This window comes from Calidris pugnax, unplaced genomic scaffold, assembly GCF_001431845.1.
Source record: "Calidris pugnax isolate Ruff unplaced genomic scaffold, ASM143184v1 scaffold81, whole genome shotgun sequence".
Lineage (NCBI taxonomy): Eukaryota > Metazoa > Chordata > Aves > Charadriiformes > Scolopacidae > Calidris > Calidris pugnax.
This window is the reverse complement of record NW_015090880.1, coordinates 2,472,235-2,494,118: the sequence shown is the minus strand read 5'-3', so window position 1 is coordinate 2,494,118 and position 21,884 is coordinate 2,472,235. Positions and strand designations below refer to the sequence as shown.

At 43.5% G+C, this 21,884-nt stretch overlaps 1 protein-coding gene across 1 annotated transcript; it reads right to left on the bottom strand.

The window, feature by feature from the left end:
- IL5RA (interleukin 5 receptor, alpha) lies at positions 1-21,881 on the bottom strand. The gene is made up of 15 exons (XM_014946729.1): positions 21,754-21,881; positions 19,703-19,791; positions 19,548-19,614; positions 16,857-17,005; positions 15,763-15,908; positions 15,337-15,475; positions 14,695-14,827; positions 14,429-14,619; positions 13,318-13,463; positions 12,537-12,672; positions 10,737-10,833; positions 5,861-5,942; positions 1,639-3,691; positions 1,350-1,505; positions 1-89 (listed from the first exon to the last, which is right to left on the bottom strand). Exons 4-13 carry the CDS (start codon positions 16,936-16,938, stop codon positions 3,599-3,601), a joined length of 1,245 nt encoding a protein of 414 aa, XP_014802215.1. The 5' UTR covers positions 16,939-17,005; positions 19,548-19,614; positions 19,703-19,791; positions 21,754-21,881; the 3' UTR covers positions 1-89; positions 1,350-1,505; positions 1,639-3,598.
- Positions 21,882-21,884: the final 3 nt, after the last annotated feature.

Genomic DNA, 21,884 nt, shown 5'->3' with positions numbered 1-21,884 from the left:
CTGTCTTCCAGGAGTGTTTTTCCTCCATGTTTCGTTGTACCCGGTGAGAAATGTCCTCATGGCAACAGGCAGCACTGCTGGGGTGGGCACTGATACAAAGATACCAAATAGGAGTCGGTTGAAGTCAAAACTTTGTGGAGGCAGGAAAAAAAATAAAATTATATGTCTCTGGTTTAATTCTGGAGGGGCTCAAGGGCAGGTTGGAGGGGGCTTGGAGCAACCTGGGCTGGTGGGAGGTGTCCCTGCCCGGGGCAGGGGGTTGGAACTGGATGATCTTTAAGGTGCCTTCCAACCCCAACCATTCTATGATTTGATTTTGGGGAGAACTGCTTGAAACTGCTAAACCTGCTTTTGTAATTCTGATTTTTAGGGGGTGGTATGACTCCACTCTGCGTTTCAAAGGCGCAATATCGCGCTTTGCAATCAATGAAGGTTAAAACCAAACCAGCCTGGTAACACAAGTCAGGTTTTTTTAAAAATGAAATTTAAAATTGCCATCTCTAGAGGTGGGCGAGGGACAGGCTCCTGTGGGGTTTGTAGCCGGGTTTAAAGAAAAAAACCAGCTTCTGAATAAGTATTTCTGTGCCCTCCAGACACAAAACTGGGAACTCTGCTCTAGGAGTTTGGGGATTGATGGTTTAACTGGTGAAAGAGGGGCAAAATGCCACACACAGCCCCAAGGGTGGGCTCTCCCCTGCATCGTCCCACTGCGGAGCTCCTGAGAGGTCCATGGCAACGGCAGCAAATTGTCTGAAAAGAAAACTGTTTGTGTTGTGTCCCCGTGATGCACATCCTCATCAGTGACACTGAAAATTAGAAGCATTTCCTCCCCCCCAGCCACCACCCCTACACCCTGGGGACACCTCAGCTGCTGCCACCTGCACCAGTAAGTGCTGGGCATTCACCCACACGCTTTCACGTGGCCAAACCTACAAAAATATGCAAAATATTCTTAAATATATGGCACTAATCTCTGCAATATCTTGCCATTAATGGGAATAGACTTAATTTTAGAAATCTTATTTATTAGCCCACTTGAAGGCGTGACATAAAATACATCACAGTAAATGAATTCTCTTTAGTCTCGTTTTTAGGATTTTAGTAATGAAATTCTGATGTTAAGAGTGTTAAAGTTGGGCACCTCAAATCCATTAAAAACACATGCAGGGGAGACATTTGAGGCACAAACATTGTTACATTAATGAGCTACATTAATTTTGAGGGAGCCATGCTATTTCACCCAGATGAGAACTGGCTCGTTTATTATAATTATTTTTAGTCTGTAGCACCTGGGATCTCTGTTACTTTTGGCATTTCCCAAACAATTTACTTTCTGGGTCCAGTCTTACCTTTTCTTCTGTGTTAATGTGCTTAACCCCACCTCCGGCCAGCTTGAGGGTTGGGGGGGTTTCTTGGGAGCAGGAGAACATCGTGGTCTGCAGCTGGAGAGCTCAGAGCCAGGGCTGTTGAGGTGGTTTCAGGCAGGAGGTTAATTTGGTAACTCCCTGGTGGGTTACACAATGTAAGTAAACAAATCACAAACAGAAACCAGCTGTCTCAAACTCGGTTTGTTTAGGACAGAACAACAGGCAGTGAAATAAATGGGTTGCAATATGGGGCTTGGATTTTCAAACTTACCTGAAGGCAGCCAAAGTTGCAGGTGAAGGAGGAGCCCAGTTCCTCATGGCTCCGAAAGCCTCGTAAGAGCACAGAGAGGTCCTTGGCACATTTCTTTAATTACTGTACACTTGAGCACTCTGCGGTCCCAGGCTGTGCTTTGTTTTGTCGGTGCCATTGTGGAAGTTTATCAGTTTGTGCCCTTTTTGTCTTTCCTTTTAAGCTTTGCTCTCTTGCTTCAGGAAGCACAAACAATCCCTTCTTGTCCTTTTGCAGGTGCTCCCAGCTCATGTCAAAGGAGCCTTGGCCTGAAAAACGAGCCAAGTGCCCGTCTCCCGTGGCCCCCGGTGAGGACCCAGGTAATGCAGACGGATGCACTTCCAGAGCCCCTACCTCAGCAGCATTTTCTCCTTCAGAAGGGGTGTAAGGAACAGAGGTGAAGCTCATTTCGTGTCAAACTGGGGGTCCCACAGCCCCCAGACTGGTCTCACCAGCCATCGTCATCTCTGCGCAGGTGTCGGCCACCGCAGCTCCGCCGGCTTCACACAGCCACGACCTGGGACGTTCAAGCCCAGGGAAACCAAGATACAAAAAAAAGGTCAACTTCCTGCTGCAAAGTGGACAAATCTTCAAAGAAGGAAGAAAATAAGCTGAAGAAAAAATAAACTTCCACCAACTGGGAGGGGAATAAACAGTACAGACTCCTCTGTGAGCTGGGCGGTCGGGACAGCCGAGCGGAGGGTGCAGCAGGCGTTGGGGTATCATCAGTCCAGCGTCTTTATCCACACGATGTTGAAACTATATCTGCTTAGACATTTTTACCAACATCCTGGAACTTCACAGGAAAAATCTGAGAGGCTGAGCAGGATCTGGGCTGGGGTGCAGGGTGGCAGCCAGGGCTCTGATGGGTTTCACGCTCAGCGCTGGGCTCTGCCAGGGGCTGCCGAGGGCTCTCCAGTTCCTGGTGGCTCATGAGCTGGAGACTCCTGTCAGTTTTCTGCAGTGTTTCGTAGATATTTACCAGAATATTTCTCAATTCCCAGGTGGTGAACGTACTGCGAGTGGAAATGTGGTGCCCCACAGGCCTGCAGCACCCCAGGCCACCAGCAAAACCTACCACACACACAAACGCTGAGGTTTCGGGAGCTGCGTGCACACAAATGACAAAACTCTAATTGTACATCAGGTGTCTGAAGTAGCCTATAAAATCTAGAGACTTCTGGGGTATATAAAGTCCTGTGAGTGAGACAGCCTTTTCCCAGCATCCAAAATGGTTGAAAAGCAAGATGTAAGTCCCTTCATGCGGTACAAGAAGGACACTGCCACGCTGGGCACGGCCTGGCCATTGCACCCTTCAAGCTGTCCCCACGTCGAGTGTCACAGCTCACACACAGCACCGACAGGCCCTCCCTTTGTCAACAAACTGGCATTTCCCTGGAGGCCCTTCAGGTATTTGCTGAATTCACACCATTTCATTACAAACTGTATCAGTGAAGGCCACGCGTGAGTCCCCGCTCTCATGATGGATGTGCTGCAGCCGTGCAGCTCCAGGAGGACAGCACTGGGGTGTTCTACAGCTTGTTTTATCTTTTTCCTAGTATTTGACCCACCTTGGTCACTGCCAGGAACCACACTGGGCACTTTGCTGCTTTACATAAGGCTGCGCCAAGTCCCAGTCTGCATTTTGCATCTTGAGTTGTCAGAGTTATTTAAAACAAAACGAAAATCCAAAAGATGAAGCTGGCAACTAGAAAAAAAAAATTCCAGAATTTTTCTTCCTACACAGCCCTTGTGCTGTGTGCTTCCATTCTGCTTAAACTGGGACTTTTTGTTTCAAGAGCTTATCGTTACAGAAGGTACCTTGGGGAAGCAAGTCCTCCTCCCCCGTTGGAAGCACTGCAGTGGAGGTGACACCAAGTTGGCTGTGGTGACACTGGGGGACATGCAGGGACCACGCAGCCCTCGCCAGCCCCGTGGCCTCTCAGAAGACAGAGTCGTCGAGGGGGCTGCAGTAGAGATCCTCCGCAAAGCTGATGAACTCGGTCTCTGTCTCATTGGTGCAGGTACGTGCTCTCTGGAAAGCAAACAAACACCACTTTTAGCTGGCGAGCTGGGGGGTAAACTGAGATTATCAATTAAACCCTGCTAATTAAGAGAAAGAAGTCACTGCATAACATTTTAAGCCTGCGTTGAATATTTGTTATGAAACAAGTGCTGCAAAGACCTCATGTAACATGTTTTAGAAGGGTTTGGGTGGGAAGGGACCTTAAAGCCCCCCCCCTAGTGCCACCCCCTGCCCTGGGCAGGGACACCTCCCACCAGCCCAGGTTGCTCCAAGCCCCCTCCAACCTGCCCTTGAACCCCTCCAGGGATGGGGCAGCCACAGCTTCTCTGGGCAACCTGGGCCAGGCTCTCACCACCCTCACACCAAACAAGTTCTTCCTAATATCTAATTTAAATCTTCCCTCTTTCAGTTAAAAACCATTCCCCCTTGTCTTATCACTACAATCCCTCACAAAGAGTCCTTCCCCATCTCTCCTGCAGCCCCTTTAGCGACTGTTGTGGAAAACACCATGTTTCAAGTTGGTGCATTTAAAGAGGGCTTCACCCAAAACATTTCATGAGGTAAGAGCTGAGAAAGAGCATTTGAAGAATTTTGCCAGAAAGTTCCCATTCCCACTGAAGATCTCACAGGGCTGCTCATCACTCTGTCCCTCAGGCACCCACAGATTTCCCGTTTGGCATGCCCTGCACAACACAAGTGACCTGGGTGGCTCATCAGACATCCCTCTGTAGCCAAAGAAAAGAGCCCCGGGAGGAGCTGGAGGACACGTTACGAGGCACTTGAATTTTTCTGCAGACACAGCAGCCAAGCCCACTTGTGGGGCCAGACCCTGACCCCTGGGTGCCTCGCAGAAGGAAGCAGAAAGCAGCAGTTCAGGTGCTGGGAAGCCCACGGGGGGGACAGGAGGCAGAGCTGCTGGAGGCCCAGCGCGGTTCCCACGGGCTGCGCTGGCCTTTCGTCACCTCACCCCGCTGTTTACACTCCGAATTTAGGAACTGAGCACCCACAACAAAACAGCCACTGGGGATTTCACCCTCCTGGGCCATCTCAGCAGAGACACCAGGGCTGTGTCACCTCCCTTGTGGCCACAGTGCCACCAGAAAGCCTCCAGCTGATATCACTTACCTGCACCAAGCTCACTTTAGGTGGGGATTACGAAATACAGGCAGTGCTGCTTTGGTAATGTGAAACAGCTGTTGCAAGCTCACATTTTCTAGCTGCAGTGTTAATATTTGCTATTTCTCATATTCTTATTTGTGATACCCTAAGTCGTGTTATTTTACACCAGTGAGCAAACATATGATAATCTTTTAAGCCTGTTTCCTTGACCAGACCATGGAATGAGAACAATACCCAAAAAAAATCAAACCCCTATTCTAAAAGGGACAAATTAAAATCAAGTTACTAAGCAGCACTTCCCTTGAGCAGACAGTGAGGAGCTTTATCTTATCTGTTAAGGGAAATGTATTTATCATGAAGTAAGAGCAAACATAATAAGGCTTAAGACCAGCTTAACAGTAGGACCAAAACATTTCCCATTGTGAGGTTTCAGAAAATAAATCAGCTCTCCAGGAGTCAAACCTCCAGCCCCTGCCAAGGCAGAGCTCTGTGGAAGCAGCAACCACACAGTGTATCCATACAAAAGGCAGAGCCGTGGGTACGGCACCACTTGCCTGAAACTCACTGCATATTAGAAAAGCACTCAACAATAGCATTTAATCCTTTCATTCATTTTTACCCCCCCCCCCCCCAAAACATGTCAACCACAAACAAGGCTGGATCCAGAGCTACTCTGCACACTGGGACATGTCCTCAGCAGTGGAGGTGGCCACAGAGCCAGGTGAGACCCCCCCACACACCAGTTTGATTACAAAAACAGCCTCACAAACTGCTAAATTTGATGGCTAACTCCCCATTAGACTCTAATTCAGGGCTGTGCGTATCATTACATCAACTGCACCCACAAATTTCCCACTGGGCATGTTTTGCACAACACAACTAACAACATAGCCCCCATTCAGTACAGACATTAGAAATTCTAAGAGTTCACAAGGCTTTAACTGAGTGATAACAAACTCTATGTTCCTAGCCTTACAGAGAAAGAGCAGCACAGAAACATAAGCATTCCTCCTAGTCTAAAAAAAAAAACCCAAAAGAGTGATTAAAATGTTATTTTACCTCGTAGTCATTTGGGAAGACATCTCTGAATTTGTTGCTGGGCTTTGGAATTGGTGGAAACAGTTTACTCCATACGTGGTTTCTGCAAAAAATGAGGAGTGGAGGGATGGGAAAGAATTGCTTTTTCTGATGATGACAAGCAGCACCTGTCTAGCCCCAGGAGAAGGTCTCCTCGTGCTGCCATCCCTCCTGCCCCCTTCCCCCTCAATCATCAGCACCTGGTGGCAGCAGCAGGTTCAGAAGGGGTGAAAGTAATGGAGAAAGGTCCACAAGTGGACACCCTGAGGTCCAGGCAGGTCTGCCGTCCCTACCAGGACATTTCTGGACCCTGGGAACATGGGGATGGTGAAGAGTTGGAGGGGCTGGTGCTCTCCCTCAGCCTCTGCTCCCACCACAGCTGCAGCAGGTTGCTGGGGTGGAAGGACCAATCCAAGGTGCACTGCTGCAGCTTTTAACGGCCAGCAACAGGCCTGTCTTGGAGAGAAATTAATTGCTCTGATCTGTCTGTTCACGCTCACGTTCTTCCCCAGGGCTGTGTTGTCATCTGCTCTGTTTGGACACTGAAGACAGGCTGCCTCTTGCTCAGACTGTGGTTTCTGGACATAATCTGTCCATGACTCGTGGTGGGAGAGCAACAGCAAATAATTGTGTGCTGAGGGAACACGGAGGAGGCAAGGAAGGGGACCAGAGATGGCTGACAGTAAACAGTTCTGCTTAGCAGTGTAATAACTCATCCTGCTAACACCCTTGGAGACACTCCTGCCCTGCCTGGAGCCAGACACTCTTTACTCTGGCTCAAGCACACAGACATATGTATTTCTGTGACAGCACACGTTGCAGAGTGAACTTTTTCATGTCTTTGATACATCCCAAGGTACAGACTTCACGTTTCAGTCACCAAAACGCATTTGCTATCCCTGCCCCTGGACAGCACGATGTCCAAATAGGGCCAGATTTTAACAGAAACTCGGCCGGAGTGAAGATCATAGGATTTAGCCCAGAATTAGTATCTGGTGCCTGTTCTGTGGAGCAAGCCTGACAGCCATGAAGCAGAGACGTGGCCCAGGTGTGGAGCCCAAGCTGCTGGGACCAGGGGCAGAGCTGCTCCTCTGCCTCATTTATTTTGTAGCAATTTTCATGGCTGACATCTGCTTAGTTGAACACTAATGTTCTTATGACTATTCTTCCAAAAGCTTTCTGAGTTCTGTCAAGTTTTTTTTTTATCCTATTATTCTTTCTCAGCAGGGAGGTGAGGAGGAATAATATTTTCTGACTATTAGTTTGGAGCTAAACCTTCCTGGCTGAGCTGCTGTTGCCTTGAAGGAGACATTGATGCTTCATGAATTATTAGACACAGAGAAGTGGGAATATGGGGAGGAAAAGCAGGCTGTGGGTTGTTTTTAGGAGACATTTGCTGAACACAGTCCAGCCATCAGTGGCTGCAGAGGACTAGCCAGGCTGTGTGGTCACCACCAGCAGAGTGGGTCAGTGATGTGGCTCTGCCTGCTGTATCTCAAGAGTGGGACTGGGATCAGTGCTAATATTTTACTCTTCATCTCTACTCTTTCCTGCTAAGGGTTTGGTTTCTGTGACCAAACCCAGGTTAGGTTTGCCAGCACTGTGGCCTTCATGACTCCTGCACTCCATCATGTCTCCCAGGCCTTCCAGGTGGAAAGAGCTGGAGGCCACATGATTTCACCTGTCTCTCATTTCAGCTCCGAGCATGGTTTTGATTTATGCTATTGCTGTGCAGTGTAACCAACAAGATTTGGTTTTGTTTAAAATTGGCACATTTCTAGTTATGCTGTTGGTCAAGAAAAGATTTTAATGGACCCATTATTTGAGTCAGCAAAAAGCATGAGTTACATGTCGCTTCTGGAATAGAAATACTTAAGGAGGGGTCCACAGAGACCCAACAGAATGAGGCAGAAGCACACTGGTGTTTGGGGGGGCTGCTTGCCCAAAGCCTTTGCAGTGAGGCACTGGTGGGGGTGGTGACAGTGCTGCCCTCAGAACGGGCCTGTTCTTTTTTGCGGGACACTGAAAAGCTGGAGTTATGATGTGATTAAATATCTTGTCACAAAAAGCATTGCAGTTATCTCTGCTTGTCTGTACATGGGTTAGAGCACGGCCCTTTCCATTAGCACTACTTGGACCTTCAGGCTTTGGAAACAGCCCCCGGGACCCTCATGCCCTAACGCGGTGTTTCAGAACGTCGAGCTATTGTGCTGTCTCTCTCTGCCTGAAATTTGCCACTTTTCCCCCAGGCTGTGACATGAAAAGACCAAAGATAAATAAAGAGAAATAAGTAAGAGAACAAGTTCTTCTTTTCCCTCTTCTAACCGCTACGATGAGGCTGATAAAATATTTGTTTTCGCAGTATGTCAGAGTGTCTTTTCTAGTGTCTCACCTCCCCTGAGTCCCTGTGACATTTTCCAAAATGACTTCCCTGTAACGGGTGGCTGGTGACTGCTGGTCATGGGCCCCAGTGGGGTGCAGAAGAGGGAGGGTTAACTGGTGGGGGTCGGGATGACCACATTGATTTCAGAGCTACTGACTGTCCTCACCTCAATTAAATGGGGAGCAGCTGGGAGCAATTTATTAACTACGTCCTCCTGTGGGCTCACCTCCAGGAGAAAATGTTATTCCAAGGCACAGCCTCAGGAAGGACAGAAGATGCTCATTCATAAAGACAGAGGGCAAACTAGGAAAACATTCAGTTGCACTTTTTATCAAGACAGTAACCCCATCAGCTACTGCCAAGTAGGTGAAGGGAAAAGACTATCTAACAGCCCCAAAGGGCTACTTTGGGTTGTAGTGTTTCTCCCAAACCATAGTCTGTATCTCTGACGCCTGAAACCACCAGGAAGCACACAGAAAAATTTATAGAACTCTTTGGTATAATGAAATTCCTTATAATGGCTTCAAATTGTATGAAAATTGAAATGATTCTGTGGCTTGAATTGCACGGTACACTTCATGAATTTGCAAGAGCAGTAAAAACGGAGAGTACTAATGAAACTGTGATCTAGGGAACCTGTTCTATTTTTCTTTTTTTAATATCTGCAGATACAACAAATGAGCAGGCTAAGTGCTGCAGTTCATCTTCTTGCACTTCCCAGTGAGAAATGGCAAGGACACTGAGCAAGAAGCAGCTTGGGAAGGGCGGAGTAAAGCCAGCAACTTTGTGAAATTTAGTGCAGCAGGCAGATAGAATTATAATCATTTTGGCAAAGATGTAATAAGCCTTTGGGTGCTGGGGAATTATATACCAGCCAGAAACTCCTAGAAGCAACAAAAGTAGTATCAAGCAGCTGAACCTGGAAAAGGTAGCTTAAATTTGCCTAGTGTTATTAAAGTTCATTAAATGCATTAGTACAGCATCTTTAAGCTGGTTCTTGAGTAGAAGTCTTCCCCTAGACCTATTTCTCCCCCTATATCTGTTTCAGGGGCTCTGCAGGGGGTAACTGTATAATATCAAAATACTTGCTGAACTCTACAGGAAAACATGGAGCAGCATGACTGCCACTAACTGGTTTTGTAACTAACTGGTGTTGGTGTTTTGCTGTCCCAAAAAGAGAGGAGGGAGCTGATGAAGATGATGGTGGAGCAGGGGAGGACCTATAGCTGGGCTGACGGCTCAATCCAAAAAGAATCAGTGACAGGAGTAAGAGCAGTTTGGGGATTTCCACCAATACATCAGGGAAAAAATGCATATGAAGCACAACATGAATAAACTCTCTGGGAATTAATCTGCCTTGTTCCGAAAAGGATTGCTTATCGAGACCTGCTATGCTAATTAGATTGACTTAAGAACAGGTTATCATAGATACCAGACACTTCAGGGAGAGTTAATAACAGTTATTCTAATGTAACATTCCCGTAGACAAGACCTTTCTGTGATAAAGCAAATGTGGTATGGAAGGGAAAACAGCCAAGGACACATCAAGATGACCAATAAATTAAAAGTCATTAAAGAGATGAATAAGAAATTAGCAGTTGAGCACTTACAATACTGGGAGCTGTGTTTATTGTGGACTGATAATTGCTGCTTGACGGATGTTTCAGGGGGGAAGCTGGTAATTACATTGATTCTTTAAGTTCTCACTTATGATTTGACTAGTCACAGCTACAGAAACCCAGAAATCTGGGTTTCTTCACAGCACGTTTTGGAATGTTTGGCTCTATGGCACCTGGTTTTACTACATGGCATCCAGATCCTCTGTAGTAATTATAATAAAATAAACAAATAGTACAAAAACTCAAAGCAAACAATCATTCAATGCGTTTGCTCCTGTTAAGAGGTTGAGAGGAGCAGCAAGCACATAGGCACTGAATTTTTACCTCTTCAGAGCATCTGCCACACTCCCTGGTGTCAACTGAAATTCAGCCTACGTGCTAGAGCCCAGTCCAAAGTGTAGGTCCCCAGGCTGGACTAGACAAGACTGAGCAAATCCCAGCCTTACATTCTAGCCATAAAAGATGCTCTCAGCAGCCTTCACCAGGGCTAAAGACAGAGTGCTCCTGAGGACATCACTGACCCAACCAGATCCATTTAAGTGAAGAAACAAGGTAAGCACAAATAGATTTTTAACACATTTGCCTCACTCAGTACATGGTTTTGTTGTTTAAGATTCAATTGAATAACCCTCTTACCCCACCAATTTTGCTGAATGATATTATTGATAATTAATGAAGCTGGTTATTACTTACTCAGTACTTTTGCTTTGTACAATTACGCTTGAATACCAAACTCAGTGCCCTTTCTTAAAATTAAGCAAACCTTAATAAAGCAAAGCTAAATAAAGCATCCCCCCACACCTGTTGAACACCCAGTCCTTAGTTGCACTGTAATTAAAAAGAAGACAATACTTACATTCTGCATATTATAGCAACAAGCAGGAATGTGCAGCACGCCAACACACAAAGCACAGCAAGAATCCAGGCTGCAGGATTCTCCAGTTTGTTTTGCCCTGAATTTGAAGGAAAAAAAGAAATTAAATGTATTGTTTTAGGGCAGATTATTTTAAACACACTCACACAATCATTTTATATGATTGTGTTCAGATCACAAAATAACATGCAAACGATGAAGACGGTATCTAGAATTAGAAACTAAACCCAGCGCTGCAAGAAGAATTTCCAGGAAACTGACTTTCTGATTTCAACAATAAATTTCTTTCATTTTGAGGCAAAGGAGAGAACAAGCCAAGGAGCATGAGGACCCCAGGCCCACCAGAAGGACGATATGAAGGATGATAGCTGTGCTTGCCAATAATCTCAGGCACAAACTGCTTGTTTTCCGTCAAACCCTTCTTTATATCTGTTAATCCTTTCTAGCCAGGAACTGTATTTCTCTGAATCATAAACTTGCCTGTAAAAAAGGACATCACACCCCCTCCCCTCTTTTTCCTGTGAGTTGGCTGCTGATATGTTTCCTGAGGCAGAATTTCTCTACCTGGGAGCAATCACAGGTAATTCTGTCAAGGTTCTGTTTTGAAAAGGCACCTACAGCTTCACAGATTTGATTCATACTGGGTGGCCATGCATAGTCAATGAAGGGTCCAGCCCACTCAGCTGCACTGATGGTTTTTCATCTAGCTTTGTTTGACTGCAATGCTTCTAAACAACCTTTTAGAGACAGCTGGTATCAAGGTATGGTTTTACACCACCCGCTTTGGCAGGGTCTGAGCCCCACTGCCCAAGGAAATGATGTAGAGTTGGGCTTCAGTTTGTAATTAAGTTGGAGAATTGCTGCTACAGGACAGGCAGCCGGTGTTTTTCTGAGGATATGGGCTCAGAAGGGGTCTATGGATCTCAAAGTTGGTCTCAGCAGACTATTGCCCAGATAGGTGCATGAGGCGAATAAACAGGCCCAATTTTCTTAATTTTGAGATGTTTGATCGACCCCCCTCTGCCCCAGGTGAGTGGTCAGGTTCCTGAGACTCTCTTCCCAAGGAGATGTGTTGGGGTAAGGAGGGAAAACACCAGCAGATTTGCATTCACTTGCAAATAGATATAGAAGGGAAAAATATGGTAAACAGGAGAGTGTAAGGGACTTCTTTTTTTTTTTTAAATGAAAACCAGGAAGTTAAGAAACTCAAAAGATAAGAGCAAAGGAGGATGTCTAAGAAGAAACAGTTGATAACGTGCTGTGATAATGAAACTGTTATTTCCAGAAAAACATGTTCAACAAGCAGGAAATACAGAACAAGCAGGGCAAGCTATTATGTTCCAAAGATGCTAAAAACGTGCTCTTTTTTTCCCTCCCAACATTTAAGAGTTCAGACAGCTCCACTAAAGTAAGAGTTGACATGATCACTCATATTAATTTCCAGCATAAACATCCAGATACGTGCCACGGAAACACATGTGAAATCTAAAGAAGTAACGCAACTGAAAGGCCTTACCTAGAACTTAGGCCTTAAATTACTTTAAAACTGGCAAAAACATAACCATGTAAGAACAAAACACTGTCTAAAGAAACCCTGCATATGTCCAAAAGTTTGCTTGGGAGATAACTCCCCTTGGCATTAACAAGTCAGTTTCTTCCTTCACATACCTATTTTTCCTGGCTTCTATTAAAATTACTTGGTGTTGGGCATGCTCATGATTAGGCAGCATCTGCTTTCCAGCAATGTAATAATATTATAAGGAAGAAGCATGTCATTCTTACCAACATAAATAACTTCACTCCAGTCACTCCAAAATCCTCTTGTAAGGCATGTGTGATGATTAGCTCTTATTTGTATGGAATACCTGCTGGTAACATCAATCCGTAATCTGAAGTCATTTGAGGATATTTTCAATATCTGTTAGGAAAATAATATAGTACTGTTATACATTGCTTAAGACTAAATTCAGAAAACAAACTTTAATCATGTTTATCCTTTTTTTTTTTTTTTAAACTCCTTTACTAGACTAACTGTGAGCATCTGGCCTGGCTTTTGAAGTCAGATTTCTATTTTTATGGGTGTAATTTCTCTCATAATACACCAGTATTTCAGGGCAAATTCTTGAAAGATGCCTCAGTTTTGCATTCTTCCTTATGACAATGTTGGATTTTCATCCTCCTACTATTCTGAACCCAGATGCATAAAACTGAATAACTCCAATTCTTCTCCTTCTGCTTTCCTGAGTCTCTTGGGGATAGTTTGTTGCAGCCATAAACGACACCCAGAAAAAGAGGAAAAATCTGAAAATTGATGAGACTTTGGTTTTGCTGAACCTTAATCACAAATGGGACACAAACTGCACCAAAAGACCATAGTTTCAAAAATGTACTAACAGCAGGTTTTACCTGAAATGTTTTAAATTCTGTAACATATCCATGAATATGAAGACTTTCCCCAGGTTGCATAAAGGCAAATTCTAGCTATAGGCCAATTCTGAATAGAGGCTGGTCAGCTGAGAGACAGGAACGCTACAGGAGACTTGGGCACCACAGAAGTAATTACCTGCTTGTTACCTGACTTCAGGTTGCAGAGGTAAAATTCATATTCAAAGCAGTGTTTAGGAAAAAGAGAAATTGGCTTCTCCCACGTGGCCAAGAGATCATTTTGCTCCAAGAATACAGTGACATTTCTGGGAACATTGACTTTCTCTACAAGAAGAAAACTATACTGGTGAGTTATTTATAGAGCAAAGTTTAAATACTAATAATTATAACCTGATAGTGTTTCCAATAAATTTAATAATCCTTGAATTTCTTTCACATTTTGGACAGAAAATATAAAGATTTAGGAGGAATAACTATATTGGAGAATATAGTTAAGGGAAAACAGTTTTAAAAATGCACTTAAAAGTTTTGGAAAACTAGATTATGAAGGAGGGGGACTTATTACATTAATTTTCAGAAAAGCACAAAATTAATGATAGAGCACTTAGAGAAACTTATTTTTAGGGAAAAAAAATAGCCCAACGGATGTAACCAAGAAAGTTTCTGAAAACTGAAACAAATTCAAAGGAAGGAATCAGCAGGTATTATGGGGATAATATCTATGAAAGTACGTCAACTGTTTTATCTTAGTGAAGCCCTGAAAGGGAAATGTTGTCTGTTTACAAAAAAGTGAAAGGCATAGAACTAATGTAGGAAAATAAATTATTTGGGTGGGTGAAAGATGACAGTCATGGTTGATACTACCCTTTATTTGACAATCTTTAAAAGGACATGGTTATCTTGAACATCATTTGTCTTTTTCATTTTAAAGAATGGCTGTAAAATAAAAGGTAGTAAAAACTGGACTTGAAGGTATATTGACTGAATCAATTGAAAATGAGTATTAGAAAGAATGCTTTGGCTAACGAACAGAATAACGAAATTGACTTTTCTAGCTTTTTTTTGGTGTCATTCTATCATTTAAAATAAGTTATTAAAGTCAAATTTAGTTAAAAACATCCATTTCTGTCCTATAATCTCTTTCAATTTCATTGAGATGTCTTTGCAAAACCAGTACATACTTTCACCTGTATCAAGAACCAGTCAGTCCAGTGGCATTCTCTCATAAATCTCTTGACAATCCTGCTAGCTATTTTTAATTTCTAAAAAAATGAAGTATTTCTACTTACCAATGGCATTTTGGTTAAATAACTGCTGAAAAGGCTTGATTGTAGCACGCTTGCTAGACCCATTAATGTGTATTACAATGAGCTTGTCAATCTCTTCAGGATCAATACGAGTCACTAGAAATCTGCACTCAATATTCCTGTTCCACTTGTCTTTCGTATAATCTTGACATTCTTCAGTGTATGTCTCATACCTAAATTAAAACACTTGTGAGACATGATGCTCTTAACGAAATTCATTGCTGAGTAAAATGGGAGAAAACACTGACCTGTAAAATAGAAAGTACTCAGTATCTTCTGGTGCCCCTTGGCCAGGAAGCCAAGTGCAGTGGAGAGAAACGGTGCTAGAAATGGTGATGCGAGTAATACAGGACAAATTAGTGATGGATGTCTCCGGGGCACCTAGAGAGTGGAGGAATTATAAAGCAGAGAGAAAAGATCTTATTACAAACTTGTATGATATTCATGTTGCTAAACCACTTTGATTACAGTCTTTGGTCTTTGTCTATTGTATCCAATTCTTTTCCTTATCACAGAGGTCTATCATTTACGGATGGATGAAAACTCCTAAACAGTGCAAGTGAATCAGTACCACACAGCACCATTATATATTTCACATACACCAAGGCAACATGATCTTTTAATATCCTCGAGTGTATGAAAGTAGGTTATCTTAGCCTTAACAAGGAATTTTTAGAATATTTTATATGGATTATCCGTGTTCTGCACCTCCAGATTGTACTTCAGGCAGCAGTAGAGAAAAGCCTAGACTAAATTATTTTCTAAGATCAGTGTAGCAGGTAGAGGGGAAAATGCTGTAATTTTCCAGAATTAAACCTGTCACCTTCTAATGTCTAGCCCACAGAGCGGGACAAACATGAAAGTCAGACCTCCCCTGCATTTCTTCTTACCTGGCAGAGGTGGGATTTTTTCCTTCACCCACTCACTTCTCATCTCAAGGCCATTATGGAAAAGTAACGTCCGAATGTGCGCAGAGAAACCGTTGTGAAGGGCAGCTGTGCGGACACTGTAAGTCTTCTTTGTATCATACTTGAAATTAAAAAAAATAATCATCCTCACATGCGATGGAAGCTGAATTAAGGGGCCTGCAAAGACTGGTAATTTCCAGGCTAGCTCTTATCCCAGCAGAGATGTACCAGAGCTGAAAGGGAATCTCTCCAGTCCTCAAAGTATTTGTTTATGATATAAGAGTGATTATGATATAGTGACTCAACATGCCAATCACTCAAGAGGAATACGACGCCTCCTGCACCCTGCTTTGGTGCAACATGTTGAATTCAGCTTTCTCAGGATACTGGATTTATCATTTATCTTACCTCTTCGGGCACAGGGGTTAGGATTTTCACATCATAGCTAACAGTGTAGTTCTTTTCTTCCTGATTAGGGTTTGGCTTCCAGTGTAAAAGCACTTGTGCTAACGCAGAGACTGTAAGGGTGAAGTTAAGAGGTGGGAAAACCTGAACTGTAAGGGAGAAAACAAAAAAAATATTCATAACATAGTAATCCAGTGAATTGTTTAGAGCTATAGCTGTTCACAAGGCAATAATTTCATTTCAATATTCTATCCTCTCAACAGCTTCTTATAAAATGCTTCTAATATTTGAAAAATATCTTTCAATAGCAACCAAAACTTCATCAAATAAGAGTTTACTTAAAACCTGGATTAAAAATGAATTTTTACAACGGTTCCAATTCGAAAATCACAATGATCTATTACATTTGGCTTGTTAATTAGGTTCAGGTTTTTCAACTTGATCCTCATAGCCACATAGACATTGGGCATCTGTACTGAAATGGGGCTGATCGAGTGATCGACCGTACCAAGAATTTTCACTCACAGAAGCTGAGAGCAGAAGAGCCTAATGTGGGGGCTAAGAGAGGGCTGACAGCCACAAGAAGTTCTATGTGAGAGAAAAAACAAAATGATGAACAGAAGAATTAAGCATAAACGGAAGAAAACACAGAAGGATGGGAATGATAATTTAAAATGACAGGGCAAGAGGGATTCCTGGAGCTTATATGGAAATGAGGAAGGTCTCGTGCTGGGGGAAAAAGTTAGCATATAAATAGCAAGGCAATGAAATAATCAATCTACCCCCCTCCATTTCTAGCATTCTTCAGAGCCTGCCCTCCCTTAATTGCCATCTCCAAGGCAGTTAGGGACATCAGTCCTCATTTCTCCCATGATTTCAACCTTTGATGCCCTTGGTTCTTCCCTCTCAAAGCAGAGCAGCCCTCAGACACTGGCTGGGAGCAATCTAAGGAGACAGGGTACAACCATCCCAGGAAGCATGGTCATCTGTGGTCCCGTACTCATGCCATGGACTCTTTTATTCATGTGTAAAAGAACCCACTTGACCAATAGGTAGAGGGGCCTTGGCTATGCACTGGTAGAAGAAAAATGCCTTACCTTCTGCAGCTTGAGGTGCATTTGCCTCAACCAAGTTTGTTCTCCAAAGAAGGATCAGAAGAACTCTCATCATGCTGGCCATAGCCTTTGGTAAATAAGGGCCGTGTATCAGCCTATGTGCTTCATCACCGTGTTACAGAAGCCAAGAACTAAAAATAAACACAATCCTCAGTGTTAAGCACAAAAACCATGGAGCATGGTAAATCCACATGATGAAAGGTATGAAACTGCCACCTTGCAGGAGATAGATTCTTCTCCTTTCCTTGCAGGAAAATCCATCTTATCATAGCTAAATTTAATATAAGTACAACCAACCACATTTAATTTTGCTGCTTTTGCCAGCCTTCTTTGAAAAAGCTACTGGTTTCCAACCCTGTCAGTGTGGATGTTGAGAGCAGCAGTCACAGACTCACAACATCTCTCCACAGAGAGAAGTGAGTTGGGTTCAGGTATACCAGCCTTCAGAAGAGTCCCATTTACTCCCAGAACAGAAATAACTGTTCTGAAAGAACATATTTTTAGCTGCCATCATATATAAAATGGCTACTTACTGGAATTTACTTTCCAGTTTCTACTTCAATAAAGCTCTCTAAAGCAGTCTCAGTGCTCACCTCACGGCTAATTCTCCAGTGTTAATTATTGGGTATAAGAGAAACTATTTTGTTTGTTTCTAATTTAAATGAATGACTATTTTTAATGCTTAAAACCAGCATGTTCTTATGCTTCCTACAGATTGTTTCATGAAGTACTGGGAGAAAAAAAATCCTGTGTGTAATCATTCATGTATAACCTAATATAAACAACATGGAAATACAGAACAGCAGCTTTCCACAATGTTCTTACCGAAGAGAAATACCCCCTCCCAGCCCAATTGCATGACTTCCCTGGGGCACTGCACCAATTGCTTGTATGGAAAACATCATATTTTCAGATGGTAATGAGCAGAGAGACCGTCTTTAACCCATCAGTTCTCCCTGAACCTCCAATAAATAACCCAGGGACTGGAAGCACTCCAATTGATCACAGTTGGCGTACTTCTGCTAGACAGTCACTGTATGAATGCTGAGTTCATTAAAATGACACATAATCTACACTACAGTGTATTTCTTAATGTCCAAGTCCACTCATTATCTAGATTTTTTGTATGTACGTACCATTCTGCTAGCCACACTGTGCACGAGGCTAACTGACCCTCTGGAGTCTGCTAATGGATTGTTCCTGGGGAGTCAGGCTTTGCATTTACATATATTGGTTTATTGAAAGACATTCTGGCTCTTCAAGAATGTATGTGAATCACAATCAGGTGATTATTCTTCACACCGTACATTTATGCCTACAAAATCCTTCTTTTGGATTTTCTCACTTGAATACTGTGCCCTCAGCTTCACATGATCATGTTGTTCTGGAGGGCGTTATGTGGCCTGAACAGAAGTTTACAATGGCACCTGATCTCTCACCACCTCTGCCACACCTGTACTGCTTTATCTGATAAAGACTAATTAAAAGAACTGCTAGAACATGACGCACATTTCCAATATGCTTTTGTACAAATTAACGCCATCAGGTTTTCTTTCCTGTTTCAAAAAAACCCCACATAGCTCATTTAACTGATGAGAGTATTAAATACAGGAATAACTTTTTTCCCCTCTTTTTAAAAGTAAAAAGTTATCAACTTCAAGTCCCTGAAAACAACAACCAGCTTCTCATTTTCATGCTAGCAATAACCCCAGCACAACTCTGCCAAGAACACAACTCTGAACCGCACAGATGTGTGCGCATGTGCTTTTATTCAGCAGCTAAAAACCAGTTTCAAGAAGATTAAGCTCATGTAGTGTGAACCCAGTACCACAGTGAGAAAGACACAAGAAGCCACCAAAGGACATACCACTGCCGTAGAGGTTGTGCTTCTCCAGCTCCAGTCAAAGCTCTATCGGGTATAACTATGAGGATTTGGGAAAGAAGCTTCAGTAGTTCCACTGCTAAGACCACTTACGTTTTTTTGAAAAAAGTACACTACTAAGAAAAAAAAAAAAAATCTTTAAAACCCCTCGTGTTTTACAGCTGCTTAAGATTCATGTCTACTAACTTGAGTAATGTCAGTACATTGGTCTCAGGACTGCTCTGGCATTTAGCACACAGAAAAAAAATGGCTCTTTCTCGGGTTTACTTAAAGTGGGTTTTGCTATCTATAGATTTTTTCACTTTGTCCTCAAAAAATAAGGAGCCTGACTCTTCCTGGGCACTTTCTTTTCAGAAGATCCTAAAGATCTTTTCAAAGGTACTTTTGCCGTCTAAAAGCATGCAAGTATAAGACACAGATGTAATATTTTCTGAGGAGCAGGTTACTGATTTGTAACTGGCTATAAAATGTTACTGCAATGCAGATTAGTTTTCAAATATTATCCCTGTTTTTTTTATCAGTTTATCTTTTCCTGCCTTGTTTTCAAAAGTGCTAATTTTTCTTGCTATGAGCCTAAGATTGAAAATACAGCTTTAGGAAGAGGTATTTCTTATATACTAATTTCTCGGGGCAAATAAAAGCCCTGATTATATTACGTTTTGGTTATATATGGTAAAAAGTAATAAGCAGAAGGTAAAGAATATATTCCCTTTGCAAAGAGTATACTTCTTAAAGGACAATAGAAATCAAAACCATGGAAAACAGCCTCTAAAAAGTAATGCTTTTCTTACTTATAGCTGACGTGTCCCGCTATCTCACAGGCAACTGCTCGGAAGCAGGTTCCAGATGCATTTCCCACTGTAAGGCAAAGCTGACTTTGAAAAACAGTCTTCAAACAAACACAACAAGACACAAACAAACCACACCAGACAGCCCAGGAGGTTACCTGCGGAGTCGCCGAAGTTCTGGGAAGAGTCTGCTCCGTTTGTTCCAACGTCCTCTGGGTCATCTCCCTGTGGGTTTCTTTTATAACTGCTGCCTTTCAAGTACAAATGCGATAGGTACTTCAGAAATGATGGCAGATGATAAGTTAGACAAGCAGGCACTGAAAAAGGGAACTACAGGTTTAACCACAGGATGGAAGGCTCCATGCAAGCACACAGTTTAGCCCCGAAATGCTTTGACTTTTTATTTATTGAGGGTTAAATATATTCCCTAGTCTGATAATTCTCTAACAACTTTGCAAGAGCAGGAACGTTTAATGACTGACTGCAAAGAAATAACCTATAGCCAGCTACCTACGGACCACTGCTGACATCCCAAGTTTTTCTTCCCCTAGAAAATCAAATCCAAACATTGCTGGAAAACTGTGCAGCTTTTGTTCAATGGTTTTATACCACCTTGTCCAATGCTGTTGCCATACAGCCATGTGGACAACCAGGGGTATTTTGAGAAGCTACCAGTAGCAGAGGAAGACCAGCTTCCTCATCTCGTGGTGAGAGCTTTGGGCTGTGATCCATGGGGATAACATGGATAACACGGGCTCACATCAGGACAAGCAGCAGAAACCAACCCAAGGGCCTAGAGAAGACTCTGCAGAGAGTGGGGCAAATGTAGTGGCCTTATAGGAAGGGCGAGAAGAAGGCTAATGACTTATGTTTATTAACAACCTGGATTGCAAGTACAGAGAACCCTATTAAATATGCAGGTGATACAAACTGGGAGAGGTGTCACCAAAGCTGAGAGAAGCTTTGGAGGCTTAGACTAAAATTAAGAAAGTTCTTGACAAATTGGTGGAAACTGGGTGCAGTTCAACATGGACAAGCTCTCAATTCTAACTGTAAATTACTAGTATAAACAATTAATTATCCACTGATCAGGTATCTGTTCCACAGGAAAGGATCGGGGGGGGGGGTTGGAGGGTCATAAACTGAAGAGGCATAAACAATGTTACACACATGTGAAAAAGGCACTTCAGGCCAGGGAAAAGCCAGTGTCCTCTGCAAGACACATGAAGTAATCCTTCCACTCTGCACAGCGCTGATAATGCTGCCACTCACGTGCAGCCCAAACAGCTCAGCCACCGTGCGTAGGAAAGCCATGGGGCAGATGAAGAGAAGCCAGCACACAGCAAATGACACCACGAGAGCCTAAAAGGTGAGGAAACAACCCAAGGGAAGGCTTGTGCAGAAATGTAATGTGTTAAAGCTTCCACATGCTCTCCAAGGCCATTGGGCTGGGACTAGAAGAGAAGGGCAGGTAAAATTCAGGTTAGATATCAGGGAAAGCTGTCAGTGTTAGGGAGAGGGGGACAGCAGAGCAGGCAGCCAAGGACTGAAAGAAGCTCTGTCACTGAGCATCTATAGACAAACATCAACCAGGAATGACAAGTCATAATCAAATCCTACCATCAGGCAAAGAGATCAATTAGGTGGCCTCCAAAACTCTGGCCAGCCCTTATGTCTCTGAATAAGCAGCTAATTACTGGGCAGAGTGCTCTGACATGTACAGTGAGATATTTCTGTTGAAAAGAGGTAACTTCTGAAGCTGAAGCAGGAATTTAATAAACAGTAGTCACCAAAAAATAGGGTAAGAAAAGGTTATGTTCTTACACAGACCTGACTACATTATTGTAAATCTGAGGTGGTTTCTTTGGAATAGGTAATTCCAAAAAACCCCCTTTTTGTGCTCATGAGCATTATCCTATCTGCAGTGAGATAAAAGACCTCTTGTATGTTTCCTCCCTGTAACCAAGAATCCCGTAGCACCCTTATTGCTGAGACAGAGATTTACTCGGGCTTTCAAAGGAGCCACACTCCCAACCAACTCCCATAGGGTAGGCTCCTCCTTCAGGCTCCACTCCTCCCAACCCTTCCGAGATGCCTCCTGGCAGAAGTGGTACAGGGAGGGGTGAGGAGACCCCTGGGACGCGCAGTTGGCCAAACCCAGTGGCATTCCAGTAAAATTTCATACAGTTGTGAGGAGGGAAGGACTGACCCCCTTAACTCCACCTGCCCGGCTGACTGACCCCGCCGAGGGGGTCGGGCCTCCCCGGCCTTCCCTCAGCGGGGCCCGGGCCCTCCTTTTCCTCCCATCTGCTGGTCCAGGGCCGGGATCGGGGCCCGGAT

What these genes read in the sequence shown, in the direction of transcription:
- IL5RA (XM_014946729.1), bottom strand. Translation starts at nt 16,938, where the DNA reads ATGGCCAGCATGATGAGAGTTCTTCTGATCCTTCTTTGGAGAACAAAC. An exon ending in TAACCCCTGTGCCCGAAGAG is followed by an intron (nt 15,476 to 15,762) that starts GTAAGATAAATG and finishes TTTAATTTCAAG; the next exon opens with TATGATACAAAGAAGACTTA. An exon ending in GTTGCTATAATATGCAGAAT is followed by an intron (nt 5,943 to 10,736) that starts GTAAGTATTGTC and finishes CATTTTTTGCAG; the next exon opens with AAACCACGTATGGAGTAAAC.